Here is a 16,099-nt window from a genome sequence, read left to right on the forward strand (position 1 = left end):
GGGGGGGAAGGGAAAAAAAAAAAATCACAGAAGGACCTCACAATTTGTCACAAATTCTGCTCCATTTTCAGGTGGCAAAGAGCCCCCCCCTTCGAAAGACTGTTTCAAATGTATAAAACCTGTGAATTTTAGGTTAAGCTTTCCTAGCCTCAGCTGCAGAGTTCAATCATGTTTTATGCAGCAATTTCAAATACGTTCTGTGCGTTTTACACAATGAAAATTGTTCAGTGTATTAATTTTTGACCATAATCTCAGTTCAAACCTTGTTGACCACACCACTTTAATCACTGTCCAACTGTGAAAGTCTCACACGTCGAATGACTTGGTGATGCTGATGGTTGGAAGTTCCTCAACATAAGTTGAGGGGAAATAACCTTTCTGGCTATTTAATGACCCATACCACCAGCCATTATCATTCTTTTCTAAGATGTCCAGAAGGTCACCTTTCGATGAAGAAAACAAATTGTCTCAATATAATATTGATCAGCAGGTATTCCATACATATATAAGCAGTAATTTCTTACCTTCTTTAATGTTTAGCTCATCCTCTCTGTCTGAGATGAAGTCATACAGAGCTTTGCATTTACCAATATTTGGAAGCTCTGCACCTGTTTGAGGGGAAGCATTTGAAATCAAGTTATCATAATCATTAATTCATAACTGCTGATTTTTGTCAACTGTGTGTACCTGATTCATCTTCTGTGTCATCAGTGAAGTCGGAATGCTGTCCGTTGGACTCGTGATTTTGCTTTGGCTCCATGTTCTCTACAGAGGTGGCCATCTGACCAACAGAACAAGGTTCCTGGGATGCCTCGTAAGAGTGGACCAACCTGAGAGACATTCTGGACCTGAATGGAATTTTCCTGATCTTGACTGGACGAACCAGCTGCACAATGCTGTGTTCATAGTCCTATGCAAATGAAACAAGATATTTCAGAGTTGGAAATAAGTTTTCATTCCCTATACAAATCTGTTTATTGCATTGGACAATTTCTGAACTATGTTGACTAAGTGTAATTTAAAATTTTCTCCCAGTGTTATTGCTTTAGTTTACCTGTACCTTGTCTTTCCATTTTGTAATTCTGTCACTAAATCGATGAGAAGACTTGGGCTTTCCCTCTAGTTCTGCCATGGTTGTAGAGAGCTTACAGTAGGTGGCTTCTAGGAGTTCCAGTTTCAATGCGGTCTGAAAAAAAAAGTCCAAAAGCTGGCATGTGGGTGGGCACACATACCCCTGCCTTAAAGACATCAATGAAGCAGGCAGCATCGTAGTCAAGGACACATTTAAATCCTGAAAATGAGCTTTGTATCCTCCACTGAGATACTTAATTTGAATAGTGCATAATAAAAAAAATGTGAAAAAGTATCCACCATGCATAGACACTTGATGTAATCAGATCTCTCAGTAATGAGTATGTTGAGAATTTCATCAGTATTTTACATGGCCTATATTATTGGGGAAAGCTATAAGAACCCCACCTCATCAAGCAGCTGTTCTGTTTCCTCCAGATTCTTCTTGTTTGAGAAGGAGGGATTTTCAGTGTATGTCTTTATCATTCTCTCCAAACCTGAAAAAGTTTGTTAGGCTTCAAAGGAAAATAGCACATGTGACAGAACTGGTTTGGTGACAGTCCCATATTATATGTATCATTATCTTGCATTATTAATTTATGTTTAGCTGACATTTTTATCCAGCTTGGACTTACAATACAAGATACACAACTAATTACTTACCCATCCATACTACAAAGCAATGTAACAAACATGGGAGAAAACCACATAGACATGGAGAGGATGCAAACTCCCTGCAGACTGAGCTTGGACTCAAACCCATGTCTGCACCCATAGCCCAAAGGCTGAGAAGCACTATGACTATACAGGTATATACTTTCATTTCTATTGAAATACTAGCAATGAATTCTCACCGTCCTGGTCTTTTTTTGTTTTTATGATATGGTCTTCTATTCGATGAAGCTTCATCCTAATGGCTTCTCTTCGTCTGTCTCTGCCCATTACAGTTTTACTGTCCTCTTCCTGTTTTAATACAACCATTCTATTAATCATTAAGGCCATATGCAATGTTAATCTGAGTTACTGCATTGTAAATAATTTCTGAACATTTAATTGTGATACAGAGCTCAGCATCCAAGCAAACCAACTCTTAATGAACGCACATTTTAATGTAGCCAGAATCCAGAAAAGCAAACAAGCTGCATTTCAAACGCACAAAATAATCAGCGAGGAGGAACTCAGCCTTGCTGTCCTTTGCAGTCACACTTGTTTGCTCCACCATCATCTGTATGTCTTTTTCCACATCCACTTTCCTGATGGCTTGGTCTATTTGCTTCTGACACTGAGAAAGAACCATAAATGGCCTTGGAGTGTACAGAAGGAAGGGTTTATCCTCTCAGGTACCCTGTTACATGGGTGATGGGGCAGTCTCAATGTAAACTCACGTGGATGAGTGTCTGTCCAAAGCTGATCATGTAAAGGTTGTACTTATTTAGGATGTTACACAATATCTCTATCCGCTGCTTCTCCAATTCCTGCACAACCTAAAACGGAAACCACAGAAACAATAGCAGTGTCACCAGCCCCTTTCTAAGGAGAGGTACAACAAAGATCCTCACACAAATATGCCAGTACAACCAGATCTATAGCAGATATTGTTTCTATGCATTTTAAATCATTTAGATCCATGCAGGAAAATCTGCAACAGGCTGTAAGAGCACCATGTGTCTTTTGCAGATACGAATATACCATAAGACAACCAAACAAAATGAAGGATGTGCTGAGATTTGTCACTGCCAGACACCTGGTAGCAGTTCTTCAGGGTAGATTCCCATTTGAGCCGGAACTGTTGGCCGGCCAGGTTGGTGGTGAAGTATTCCTCATCTGCACGAGCTTGCACTTCCGCAGACTTCGTTAATCGGTTGAGCATCTAGTGAGCAGGAGATGAGAGAATCACATCTGGCAAAATAATTGGAGAGCTTTGTATGGAAAATAAAGAACACAGACACAGTCTTCACTCTTTGTTGCATAACATGACTTGATTGTGTTTCTTTACCTTCTGTTTTTCTTTCTCCGTACACATTTGTTTGTTGTTCTCCACAAAACTGAAAAGGGCTTCATGCTCTCTTGTTAGTCCAATTAATTTCTTCTTGCACTGCAGAGAAAAATATTTCATTATTTCTGCAAAGTTTTCCCAGAAATTCCCCACAAATAGTAACAGTACAGCTTTGAAACCCATTACAATGAATAAAGGTCTTTTACCTTGAGTTGCTCGTTCCAGTTTGAGACCACAAGCTTCCCTGTCTTCTCAACAGCGTTATCTAACTACAGTTAAAAAGTACAAAGTGAAGAATTGTACAACTCAATAGAAATTATGTACATTATATTTTCTACGAGATGTCGCTTTGGAGAAAAGCATCTGCTAAATGAATAAATGTAAAATGTAAACGTAAATATTAGCGCACAAACAGTCACAAGTAACTAAACAAAAATTAAATAAATGTTATATTAAATACAAAAGAGAAAAGAAGGAAACGGGTTTACTCACTGGCCGCTTTCTTTTGGCGTGTTCTTCTAGAATTTGGCGGATTTCTAGAATGGCTTCCTGCTGAATAGCATTCCCCAGTGTCCTACATCCAAAAACAAAAGTGTTCCTTAAGGACAATACATTTTCAGCAAATGTGATAAAGCCATTGTCAAGGAACCTTTAGTTACGTCAAGGCCCAAATGTAAATAACTTGTATAGTTTTGCATTTAAACTATATACTGAACTATGCAGTCCAGGTAAGTACACAAATAACATGGTTGACCATTATTTCCGTTAATTCCCAAATTCTCTTAATGAGCATACTTTTAGAAGGCACTCTATTTGAAAATTACCTGTGCACGTCTGCTGTGGAATACATTTCGTCCGACACATGTGACCAAGCAACATAAGTGGAGCTGAAAGCAAAGCAAACATCAAGGAGACAGCAAATGATAAGCCACTTTTAACTCCATAGTATTTAAAGCAAATCCAGCTACACACAGACATGTGCACATAATACGTGGAACCTGTACTGTGTGTTCCTACTTCTCAAGTGAATGTCAATCCATTCATCCTCATAACTTTTCCATGTGTCCACACCCTCCATACATACTGCTACAAGTTTTTTGTAAATCAGCTGTTACCCATTCTGTTACTGCCATGTTGCCTAGTTTTACACCATCTGCTTATGTAACCAGTTCTCAGAGCTTCTGATTTTTGGCTTTCCACTGGTACACTGGATAGGAGAGGAGCAGCAGCAGGGACTCACTTCCGCACCATCCCCGTGGAGGCCTTGATTAGCTTCCCTGCCAGCTTCTGCAGGCCCTTGGAATAGCTGATCTCCAGTTCAGCCCTGAAGATTACAGACAGACCCAAGTTGTCATATGTCCACATGATACTGTGCAGAGAAATTACAGATCAATGTCCAGGGAGGGACTTTATTGTCTGTCAATGATACACATAAGTGTATTTGCCCAACCATTGAAATAAAGTGCAATTAAATGCATTTCTTGATTCAGGGCAGACTGTACTGATACTTTGCTACTTTCTGAACCATAATGCTCATAAGCCAATAAGATATGCTTTATTAATTTCAAGCACATTTAAGTTACAGCAATGCAGACACAAAGGTAAAGTGGAAGGTCACGGCATTTTTCACATTAATTTACATACAGTGTGGTCCATTCACTTTGAGCCAGTGGTTGACAGTAATCAACCCCCAGTTTTTGCTCCTAGGATGCCCTTTAAAACCCTGCAATTTATTTCATAGATGTCGCAGCACTGGTTTGGTGGTCATGTTGTGTTGCTAGGACTACACAGAAACTAAAGCCTTAGAACCCTGAGTTCTTTAGTCATGCTAGAAAAACAGGTGAAAGAATAACTGAGGGTAAAAATTAACCAAGTCTAGATTGTTAATTAATTAGTGTCATTCAATCTAGGTGACATGGAAATAGTTGCTTGGATTTCAAAAATATTTAAATTTTTACCCTGAAGAATCTATCACCCAAATATACACCATAATTAGTTTTTTTATATAGGGTAAAAAAAAGCAGCTCCATTTATTGCAATTACCTTTGCTGAAAGACCGACATGAGCTCCTTACAGAAATGTTCTCCATTTTTTGAGAACCTCTTCAGATCTTGGTACAAAAGGTTATACTGGAACATATTTAGACAATGTATAGAACAAAGTGGGCTTAACACATACAGTAAATGTGCATCATCAGTCAAATAATAAAATAATGTACTTCCAGACAGATCACAAATTTTAACACACTGAAAGTAAGACATTTATAATTTGTACTTACAGTGCAACCGCTCAGTGGGTCCTTCATCTTATTTCCGTCTGGTCTGTTTGTTGACTTTGCACTTGGAACTTTGACCACTCTTGCAAAGTCATGCATGCGGAACTTACCTGTGTTTGCTGGTATTTTCCATGAGGAGAAAATGCATGTGGTTTACCCACCTCCCAGCCTGATTACTTTACACTGACCCTGCGTACTGCATTCTCAGTATCCACAGTTCTGCAGTTCAGTTTCTCAAGCCTCCATATTACTTTTTAAACCCTCTCAGAAACTGAGGATTGATGCATGAGAAAAACAACACTAATGTATAACATGGTTAGAGCACCAAACATAAAATGTACTGTACATTCAGCTCTTTTCTGGTTGGGACTGTACATTTAGCAGGTGAATAGTTTGTATAAACACTTGCTTAACTCCTATAAGTTCATCTGAGGACTACTCATCAACGTAAAGCTTTCTGTTTTTGTTTTGCTGTGGCTGGGAGTGTAGTGGTTAAAGCTGCTGTCTTTAGACACAAAGGTTGTAGGTTCAAATTCCACCTTCAGCTGTAGAATCAAGAGTCAAATTACAGATGCCTACTATAAGTTAAAGTTGTGATAGATTGCAAAATTTACTTTATCTCTAAAAAGACAAAATGATAAAATGCCATGAAATAAAGATAGTGTAAATAACGAAAAAATGTAGCCTAATTTTAGCATGAAACTTACCTGTAAAGGATTTCATTTCCCTGCCTTTGAGGTTGGCACCTGAGAAGGAGGAAGGTCATGTGAGACATGTGTAAATAACAATGTTCCCAGTTCTCACTTTTCTTTTCAGTCACAGTATTGACCAAACCTCATGGCTACTGATTTGACTGCATCTCTTATTTCTGGACATGTCAACCTGGCAGTCATGTACCTTTAACTATAAACTCATGCTGATATCCTTAATGATTAAAAAAAAAGTGCTTCCAGTACTTGGTAAATATGTTCAGATATTTATCAGCAGGTGGAGGTTTTCTCCAAAGCAACTTTCAATGGATACTATGTAGTGTTACCAGCCCACACACCTTATTCACCAAGGTGACTTACACTGCTAGATACACTACTTACACTGGATCACTCATCCATACATCAGTGAAACACATTCTCTCTGTGACACTCACACACTGTGGGGGAACCTGAAGAGCATGTCTTTGGACTGTGGGAGGAAACCAGAACAAACTCACACAGACATGGGGAGTGTAGCTGCACTGGTTCAATGAAAGGGATAGCCACGCCTCATACTGATGTCTTCTACCATTTATTCAGACACCGTGAAAACTACAAAAAACAAACACAAAATATTCAAGCATACATCTTTCACACAGTTTAAATTCTCTCATATTAGTGTTAGTTAACGCACCAGCACGACCACGTTTTTACAACAAAAGTATAATTAACACGATAAATACGCACAATCACATTTGTTCACATAAAGCAAATCAACAGACATTATAACACAATATAAGCTAAATTAAAGTGACAATTACCGTGTGCGCCCTTTGAACCTTGTGCAAAAAATGTCACCTCAGAAGTTGTGCTTCGCTGCTGCACGTCCTTCCTCTGCACCCATAACACCTTACCCACAATTCAACATTCCCTCTCTCAATTAAACTCAGATCACGTGACCCATTAAACTCTGCATTTAACAACCCAAAGAGTTACATTCTTAATATCACGGTATTATTACATTTTAATGATTTGAAAAACTGACCAAACTAGAAGGAAAAAATTTATAACAAAAATGAACCAGACTCTCAAACCTGTCTTTGAGAGTTACACTCCCACCAAATTACTACGATTTATGATAACCTTTATGCAATTTTGAATAAATCTAGTAATTTCTTAAACTAAATTTCAGAACTAAATAACTGTCTGTTTAACCTATCTGCAATCTCTTGAGTCAAATACTTAAATCCTTGATGCTGATAGGCATTAGAGATCATTTCTATTGAACCCACATTTTAGTTGCGCTCTATTACTACAACTAATTTATGAATAGGACGTTCGAGAGTTGAAGGACTGAGTTGTTGACCCTCTTTTCCTAGCTTCCTATTTGTATTGTGACCTTTCTGACTAACCCATCTTCACCTTCACTGACATCAAGCATTCTTCCAAGTCTCCATTCATTACGAGGAACTCCTTCCTCTTGAACAATGACAACGTCACCAATCCTTACATTTCCTCTTGGAGACCGCCATCGTTGTCTGATGGTGAGGTCTGCAAGATATTCCTTTCTCCATCTACTCCAGAATTGCTCCATCAGATATTGTACTCTGCGCCACCTTTTCTTAGCATACAAATCATCTGCCACAAATTTTCCTGGTGGAGGCAGTGGAACAGAGGCCTTCATGGTGAGTAAATGGTTTGGTGTAAGCGGCTCTAGGCTTTTGGGATCATTGATGGTATTAGTAGTGAGTGGGCGGCTACTTATAATTGACATGGCTTCATAAAAGAATGTTCTCAAAGAAGCATCGTCTAATCTTCCAGCACTTTGTGAAAGGACCCAGTTTAGGATGTTCCTAACGGTCCTGATCTGCCGCTCCTAAACACCTCCCATGTGACTGGCATCAGGTACATTCATAGTAAAGTCACATTGTTTTTGAGCTAAGTAAGCAGTCAACCTGTCCTTGTCTACTTCCTTTAAAGCCTTGGTCAACTCATTCTTTGCCCCAACGAAATTTGTCCCTTGGTCCGACCTAATCTCTCTCACAGCTCCACAGATAGCTATAAAACACTGCAAGGCATTTATGAAGGCATCAGTTGTTAGATCTTCCAACATCTCTATGTGAAGTGACCTTGAGGAAAGACAGGTGAATATCAGACCATATCTCTTATGCTCCTTGCGACCTTGTTTAGAGTGAAATGGTCCAAAACAATTGTGTGTTGCAGAGCCTAGTGTTTGGCTCTGCTGGTGCCGTTATGTAGGCAGAGCACGATGGCGCCGAAGATGGCTGCCGTGTTGCATGCTCCAGCACAGCAATACAGTTTTCTGTTCGTTTTAACTATTTTAGCTTTTTATTTATTGCTTTTAGTAGTAGAAGTAGGTAGTTTAATAACGTATGACAGAGATACACTTATAAGAATTGGCCATTCCGTTGCTCATCGTAATCCGGATTTTAATTTCCTAAACGCCGACGCTCTGTTTACAAACAACAGAGCAGAGCCCTCTGTCTGGGAGACCCGGCGGCACCGTCAGAAATGCACCTGGAGAAGGGGGAAGATAGCCGGCGTCCTCGTACGACAGACAGCGGGCCTTCCGTCCTCCATTACCCACCATTCTGCTGGCTAACGTACAGTCTCTGGAGAACAAGCTCGGCGAACTGGGGGCGCGGATCAGTTACCAGCGTGAGACGAGGGACTGCTGTGTGATCTGTCTCACGGAGACCTGGCTGTCCGGAGAGGTTCTGAACTCGGCCATCGAGCCCGCGGGTTTCTCGGCGCACCGCGCGGACCGGACGAGAGAGCTCTCGGGGAAGAGCAGAGGGGGAGGTGTGTGTTTCATGGTGAACAACTCGTGGTGTGACCAGAGAAACATACATCTTATCAAGTCCTTCTGCTCCCCTGACCTGGAATACCTCATGCTCCTGTGTCGGCCATATTGGTTACCGAGGGAGTTTACGGCGGTTATCATCACCGCTGTCTACATCCCCCCCCAGGCCGATACGGAGCAGGTGCTTAAGGAGCTGTACGGGAGGATCAGCGAGCAGGAAACCGCGCACCCTGAGGCCGCGATTATTGTTACTGGGGACTTTAATAAGGCTGACCTCAGGACAATAGCACCCAAACTCCACCAGCATGTAACCTGCAACACACGGGAGGACCGGGTCTTGGACCGCTGCTACACCCCCTTCCCTAACGGCTACAAGTCCCTGCCCCGCCCACCCTTCGGCAAATCGGACCACTGCTCTGTGCTGCTCCTCCCCGCCTACAGGCAGAAGCTGAAGCGAGAAGCGCCCACCCTCAGGACGATCCGCTGCTGGTCAGACCAATCAGACTCTGTATTACAGGATTGTTTCGATCACGTCGACTGGGAGATGTTCAGGACCGCTTCTGATGGTGACGTCAACGCCTACGCAGACACTGTGACGTGCTTCATCCAGAAGTGCATAGACGACGTGGTCCCGACCAAAACAATTCGGGATTACCCGAACCAGAAACCATGGTTTAATAGCGAGGTACGAGCTGCTTTAAGAGCGCGAACCTCAGCATTCAGCTCTGGAAGTGTGCAGGAGTACAAACGAGCCAGCTATGCCCTCCGCTCAACCATCAGATCTGCCAAACACAAGTACAGAGTTAAAGTAGAGGGATATTTCACCTCCAACAACGTCAGAAGTCTGTGGCAGGGGCTCAACAACATTACGGATTTTAAAAAGGAAAACAACCACCCTCCGGACACCGCTGCCTCTCTATCTGACGAGCTGAACACTTTCTATGCTCGTTTTGAGGCGGGCAACTCCACCAGCAGCACAGAGAGAGCTCCCGCGGCTGCAGAGGTTAGTCCACTTTCTGTCTCTGTAGCGGATGTAGCCCGATCTTTTCCTCGGGTGAACACTCGGAAAGCTGCGGGTCCAGACGGCATTCCGGACCGAGTCCTCAGAGTATGTGCGGTCCAGTTAACGGGTGTGTTTACGGACATTTTTAACCTCTCCCTCTCCCACTCAGTCGTCCCACTGTGTTTTAAAACTTCTACCATTGTACCAGTCCCAAAACAATCAAAAATTACATGTTTAAATGACTGGCGCCCTGTTGCTTTGACCTCCATAGTTAGTAAGTGCCTGGAGAGATTGATCAGAGACTACATCTGCTCTGTGCTGCCTGCCTCATTAGACCCTCTTCAGTTTGCCTACAGGAACAACCGTTCCACTGACGATGCTATTGCCTTCACTCTCCACACTGTTCTTTCCCACTTGGAGAAAAAGAACACTTACGTGAGAATGCTGTTCATAGATTACAGTTCAGCTTTTAACACCATTATTCCCTCCAAGCTTAGTGTGAAGCTCCGGACTTTGGGTCTGAACAACTCCCTGTGCAGCTGGATATTGGACTTTTTAACTGGCAGGCGTCAGGTAGTAAGGATGGGCCGCAACATCTCCTCTCCGTTGACCCTCAACACCGGTGCCCCGCAGGGCTGCGTTCTGAGCCCTCTCCTGTATTCCCTCTACACTCATGACTGTGTAGCTACGCACAGCACCAATGCCATCGTGAAGTTTGCCGATGACACGACGGTTGTAGGCCTGATCACTGACAGCGATGAGGCGGCCTACAGGGAGGAGGTGCATACTCTGACACATTGGTGTCAGGAGAACCACCTCTTACTCAACACCACCAAGACCAAGGAGATCATCGTGGACTTCAGGAGGCAGGAGAGGGAACACACCCCCATCACCATCAGCGGGTCACCGGTAGAGCGGGTCACCAGCTTTAAGTTTCTCGGCGTCCATATCACTGAGGATCTCACATGGACCACTCACACTAATGCAGTGGTGAAGAAGGCCCATCAGCGCCTCTTCTTCCTCAGACGGCTGAGGAAGCTGAGGATGAACCAGAACATCCTCAAAACCTTCTACACCTGTGCAGTGGAGAGCATCATTACTGGCTGTATCACCTCCTGGTACGGTAACAGCACTGGACTCAACCGTAGGTCTCTCGAGAGGGTGGTGAGGACAGCCAGACACATTGTGGGAGTTGAGCTTCCCTCCCTCCAGGATATCTACAACAGGCGGTGTGTGAGGAAGGCACAAAGGATCATTAACGATCCCAGCCACCCTAGTCACGGACTGTTCCACCTACTCCCCTCAGGTAGACGGCACCGGAGCATCCGGGCCCGCACAAGTCGGCTAAGGGACAGTTTCTTTCCTCAGGCCATTAGACTGTTAAATACGTAGGGCAAAGACTAAAATTCAAATCCGCTGCTTTATTTCCCTGTATTCTCTGTTTTGTTTTTTTTTTTTCTCTATTTTTCTTATTTATTTATTTTTAATCTATTTTTATTTATTTTTTTAATTCTTCTTATGACATACTTTTAATACTGCACTTTCTGGAGCTGCACTCAAGATTTTTCACTCTTCTCTACATGTTATGTTGATGATGATGTGACAATAAAGCTTGTATTGTATTATTGTATTGTAAACTGTATATCATCTTGTGATGTGTTCTTTTCCCCTCAGTTTGTATCTCTGACATCGGATTCAAGGGCTCTAATGACAGCAGCTGGTGTCAACTGTGGAAGTTCCTTGACGGATACACGAGGGCACAGACCTGTTACTTCTGTTGACCTTGCAACCCTTGATGTGCTGCCAACAATGCTCCAACCCAGGTCCGTCTTGATGGCATACGGCTCATCATCACCTCCTGTGATGACTTGTCGTGGTGCCAGTGCTCTCGAGCAATCATAACCTATTAGGAGTCCAACCTTGCAATCCATCAGCCTTGGTATCTCTTGTGCTATTCCATTCAAATGTTTCCACCTTGAACGGGGGTGTGGTGGCGCAGTGGGTTGAACCACAGTCCTGCTCTCCGGTGGGTCTGGGGTTCGAGTCCTGCTTGGGGTGCCTTGCGATGGACTGGTGTCCTGTCCTGGGTGTGTCCCCTCCCCCTCCGGCCTTACGCCCTGTGTTACCGGGTAGGCTCCGGTTCCCTGTGACCCCGCGTGGGACAAGCGGTTCTGACCATGTGTGTGTGTGTTTCCACCTTCTGGCTGTTTCGGGTAGGAATGTGGGAACATTCAAGTGGAATGAAATCTCTGGTATAGGCAGGCAGCAGGTTAACAAGACTTTGAGATGAAAACCCTCTAAGTCCACTAACTCTTTCACTCTGAACAATAGAATCTTTTCCCATCATTGTTGTGAGCTTTAATTTGACCGGCTCCAAGACTGCCCTATTTGTTCACAAACCTCTTGGTCGACAAAGGTGTTGCTGCTCTGTGTATCTAATAGGGCGTACACTAAAATCTCTGTTTCAGGAGTGGTGAGTGAAGAAATCCATACTGGCACTATCATAGATGTGCTCCCACCATCGCCTTTGTCTATATAACAAGAAAGGGAAGATGCGTTTTCTTCCGCTTGCTCATCATGGGATGGATCTGCTGCAGCTGAAGTACGGTCTTCGTGAAGTAGTGTTGGATGTCGCTTCTTACATACTCCACAAGTAGCTTTCTTCTTACAGTCCTTTGAGTTGTGCCCTTTCCTAAGACAACCAAAGCACAGCTTATTGTCCAATATGAACTTTCTTTTGTCCATACCAGGCTTATTGGCAAACTTCTGACATTTGTGGATAGAGTGGCTTTCTCCACAGCACATACATGTGACTGGGTTTGGACATGAAGATGAAGTGTTCACTTTCTTGGATCCATTTGAATCTTTCTGGCTGTTCTCCACAACTCTATATGTTTCCATCTCTGAGCTTGAATTTTCTGATGCTTTCACATTTGTGATGAACGCATTAGCCCTTTGGTGCTTTACATCTCTTGAGGGCCTTTCTTCAATAGACTTTAAGGCATGCAAGGATGTTACAGGATTGCAGGCAACTTCTGCTTCTTCTGCCAAAAATTCAGCAAACTCTTTGAAATTAGGGTATTCCCCTGTTTGTCTCAACTGCTTTGTGACATGACGATTCCAGCTAGAGGTCACCCAATCAGGGAGTTTTCATAACATCTTTTGATTCTCTTCACAGCCATTCAACACCTGAAGCCCTTTGATGTATGGCATCGCACTGCTACAGACTGTGAGAAAATCACTGAATTGCCTCAATTTAACCGGCTCTCTTGAGCCAATCTTTGGCCAGTTATTCAATTTTTCTCTAAATGCACGCTGATTTATAAAGAGGTGACCATACCTATAGTTCAAAGCTTCCCATGCTTGGTTATAGGCTTCATCATCCTTTCTGTAGAAGCTTCCTTCTAATACAGATCGTGCCTCACCATTGATATACTTTTGTAAGTAGAACAACCTATGAGCTGGATTTGTGCATCGTCGCTCTATCAATGCCTTGAAACTTGCACTCCACTCGAAGAACTTAAGTGGGTCTCCTGAGAAGACTGAAGGCTCAGGTGCAGGAAGTCTGACATGAGCCAATGTATCTTGTTAAGGCTTGTACTAGCGATGCTTCGTGGTTATTGTTCTTGCATGCTTGTTCCTCTTTCATTTCTTTATAGGGTGCTGGAGGACAATTGGCCACCTCACTGTGTGCTACCTTGCTTTCATCTCCAGACCCACCTGAGTCAGTTTCAGAGTACGCTTTAAGCTTTGCTGCAATTACTTGAAGATCCCTCTGATTCTCCAGTCTTTTAAGCTCTTGTCTTTGTGCAGCAATAGCATCCTCCATTTCTATTTCGACCTGCTTTGCAGCCAGCTGTGCAGCACACTCTACCCTCTTTGCTGTTATACATTGCTGTTCTGATGAACTGCTTGAGTGGTGACTGCAAACAGTAGATTTAGAGATTGTAGTCTCAGATATTGACTGAGCATAATCTTTGTCAAGCACCATACAGAGTCTTGCATTTTCTGCCTTTGCATCAAATTCCTCAAGTCCCATTTCACTCATGTACTTTCATTAGTCCCATCAAATCTGCTGTTACAGCTGTGCAGGAATCTATTTTTCTTCTAATATTATTGGAGGGTGCCGCTTGAGTCCGTATGCTTTCATACACTTCTCTCACCTGAGCCTCCAATCCTTCAACAGCATCCATCATATCAGCCAAGTCTTGGTCGGAGCACTCAGTCTTAAGTTTGCTGCGTGTAACTCTAACTTGTTCCTTCCAACTACCATACAGTTTCATGAATTTGCTCTCCCTCTGAGAAGCTTCTTGTTGCTTAAGTGCCAGCATTTTGGGGGTCAATTTTCTCTCTCTGGAAGATTTCCTGGATTCAACTCTTTTTGATGTGGCAGAGGTGGACTCCTCTATTCTAGCATGTATATCACTTATGAGGGACTCAAATCTTTCCCTTTCAGCATCATCAGTTAGTAATTTTAGTTGTTCAGTTAACCTAGTCAATTCTGCTTGGAAAGACTCACTTTGTTCTCTGAGTTCACCACTTTGTGATTTTTCTCCCTGAACTGACATTGTTGTATATATTTTCAAAAAAATGCTGTATCTTTCAAGTTATCAAATATGTATATAACCTTCTGCAACTTTTTGTCAGTGCAATCCCAGCAGAACTAGTATTCTAGTAATTATTTACTCAAACTCCTAATATACTCAATTACACAATTAAACTCACATCAAACATTATTAGAACCATTTGTAAGAATATGAAGCCTTGTACATACATAACTTGAATATAGAAACAAGCAAGAATGCTAAATCAATTAAATCAATTCGCATATTCAAACCCTCTTCTGATGTTTTTTGACGTATTTCCAACTGTCCTTAAAGTTATAAAGGTAGCACAGTCAAACCTGATGACCCCTGCTGAACTGCACTCTTCTGCCGCCGTGCTTGTAAATCAGCAAGCCGCTTCTCTAGCGTCTTCTCCAGCCGCTAGTCGCCCAGCGATCGTGATTCCTCTTCTCTTTTCCTCGGACAGGTGCCGTTCCTTAACTCTAGACGACGACCGCGTCGGCGTTTTACTCAACGTGAAACGAGACGTTTTTTGGCGCGTGTAGGCGTCACGTTTTCACTGTAGTTGCACTGGCTGGTTCAATGAAAGGGATAGCCACGCCTCATACTGATGTCTTCTACCATTTATTCAGACACCGTGAAAACTACAAAAAACAAAGACATAAATAAATATTCAAGCATACATCTTTCCCACAGTTTAAATTCTCTCATATTAGTAATTTAGTGTTCGTTAACACACCAGCACGACCACGTTTTTACAACAGAAGTATAATTAACACGATAAATACGCACAAACAATCACATTTGTTCACATAAAGCAAATCAACAGACATTATAACACAATATAAGCTAAATTAAAGTGACAATTACCGTGTGCGCCCTTTGAACCTTATGCAGAAAATGTCGCCTCAGAAGTTGTGCTTCGCTGCTGCACGTCCTTCCTCCGCATCCATAACACCTTACCCACAATTCAACATTCCCTCTCTCAATTAAACTCAGATCACGTGACCCATAAACTCTGCATTTAACGACCCAAAGAGTTACATTCTTAATATCACACGGTATTATTACATTTTAATGATTTGAAAAACTGACCAAACTAGAAGGAAAAAATTTATAACAAAAATGAACCAGACTCTCACACCTGTCTTTGAGACAAGTTACAGGGAGAACATGCAAACTCAACACAGACCAGGCAAGGACCAAACCCACATTGTCTCGCACCACCCCGGTGCTGTGAGACAGCAGCCCTACTCACTGTGCCACCCAGAGGTAAATCAGACAATACACATGGATCTGTGAAGTGGGAAGACACTGTGTTCAGATGATATGAACGTAACTGCAAAATGTGGTTATTTTTAACTGATAAACATGTAAGTATGTGGAAAATGAGAAATGATAGAAATTCTGGAACAATGGCATAAATGTGACATTTTATTTAAACAGTTATATTGGCTCAAGACTATTAAAATGGAGAATTGGACCGGGGGCAGTGCTGTGCCCTCACCCTTCCCTTGGAGATGGCTCTGCAGTTGGTCTTCATAATGAGACAGGACCAGATACATGGAGTGCGAGAAGCAGAAGGAGCAAGGAGTTAAAGTCTCACCAAGATGGGCATGGACCAATGATCTCCCATCTTTCAAACAAGGTAGATTTCAAGATCCTGTGGATAAAGG

General features: G+C 42.5%; 1 protein-coding gene across 5 annotated transcripts; it reads right to left on the reverse strand.

The window, feature by feature from the left end:
• Position 1: 1 nt before the first annotated feature.
• Positions 2–15,412, reverse strand: nostrin (nitric oxide synthase trafficking). 5 transcript variants are annotated; one of them, XM_018741485.2, is made up of 18 exons: positions 15,294–15,412; positions 14,762–15,067; positions 5,346–6,088; positions 5,111–5,196; positions 4,308–4,391; positions 3,892–3,954; positions 3,560–3,641; positions 3,274–3,336; positions 3,068–3,166; positions 2,816–2,941; positions 2,457–2,555; positions 2,228–2,353; positions 1,926–2,034; positions 1,480–1,568; positions 1,061–1,186; positions 688–910; positions 525–608; positions 2–443 (listed from the first exon to the last, which is right to left on the reverse strand). In XM_018741485.2, the coding sequence occupies exons 3-18, from the start codon at positions 5,439–5,441 to the stop codon at positions 307–309; spliced, it is 1,692 nt and encodes a 563-aa protein (XP_018597001.1). In that variant the 5' UTR covers positions 5,442–6,088; positions 14,762–15,067; positions 15,294–15,412; the 3' UTR covers positions 2–306. The 5 variants fall into 5 exon arrangements, with proteins under 5 accessions (XP_018597001.1, XP_018596999.1, XP_029112780.1 ...); XM_018741483.2 differs by having other exon boundaries at positions 1,055–1,186; XM_029256947.1 differs by adding an exon at positions 6,552–6,643 and having other exon boundaries at positions 1,055–1,186; positions 5,111–6,088.
• Positions 15,413–16,099: the final 687 nt, after the last annotated feature.

This window comes from Scleropages formosus, chromosome 12, assembly GCF_900964775.1.
Source record: "Scleropages formosus chromosome 12, fSclFor1.1, whole genome shotgun sequence".
NCBI classification, from domain to species: domain Eukaryota; kingdom Metazoa; phylum Chordata; class Actinopteri; order Osteoglossiformes; family Osteoglossidae; genus Scleropages; species Scleropages formosus.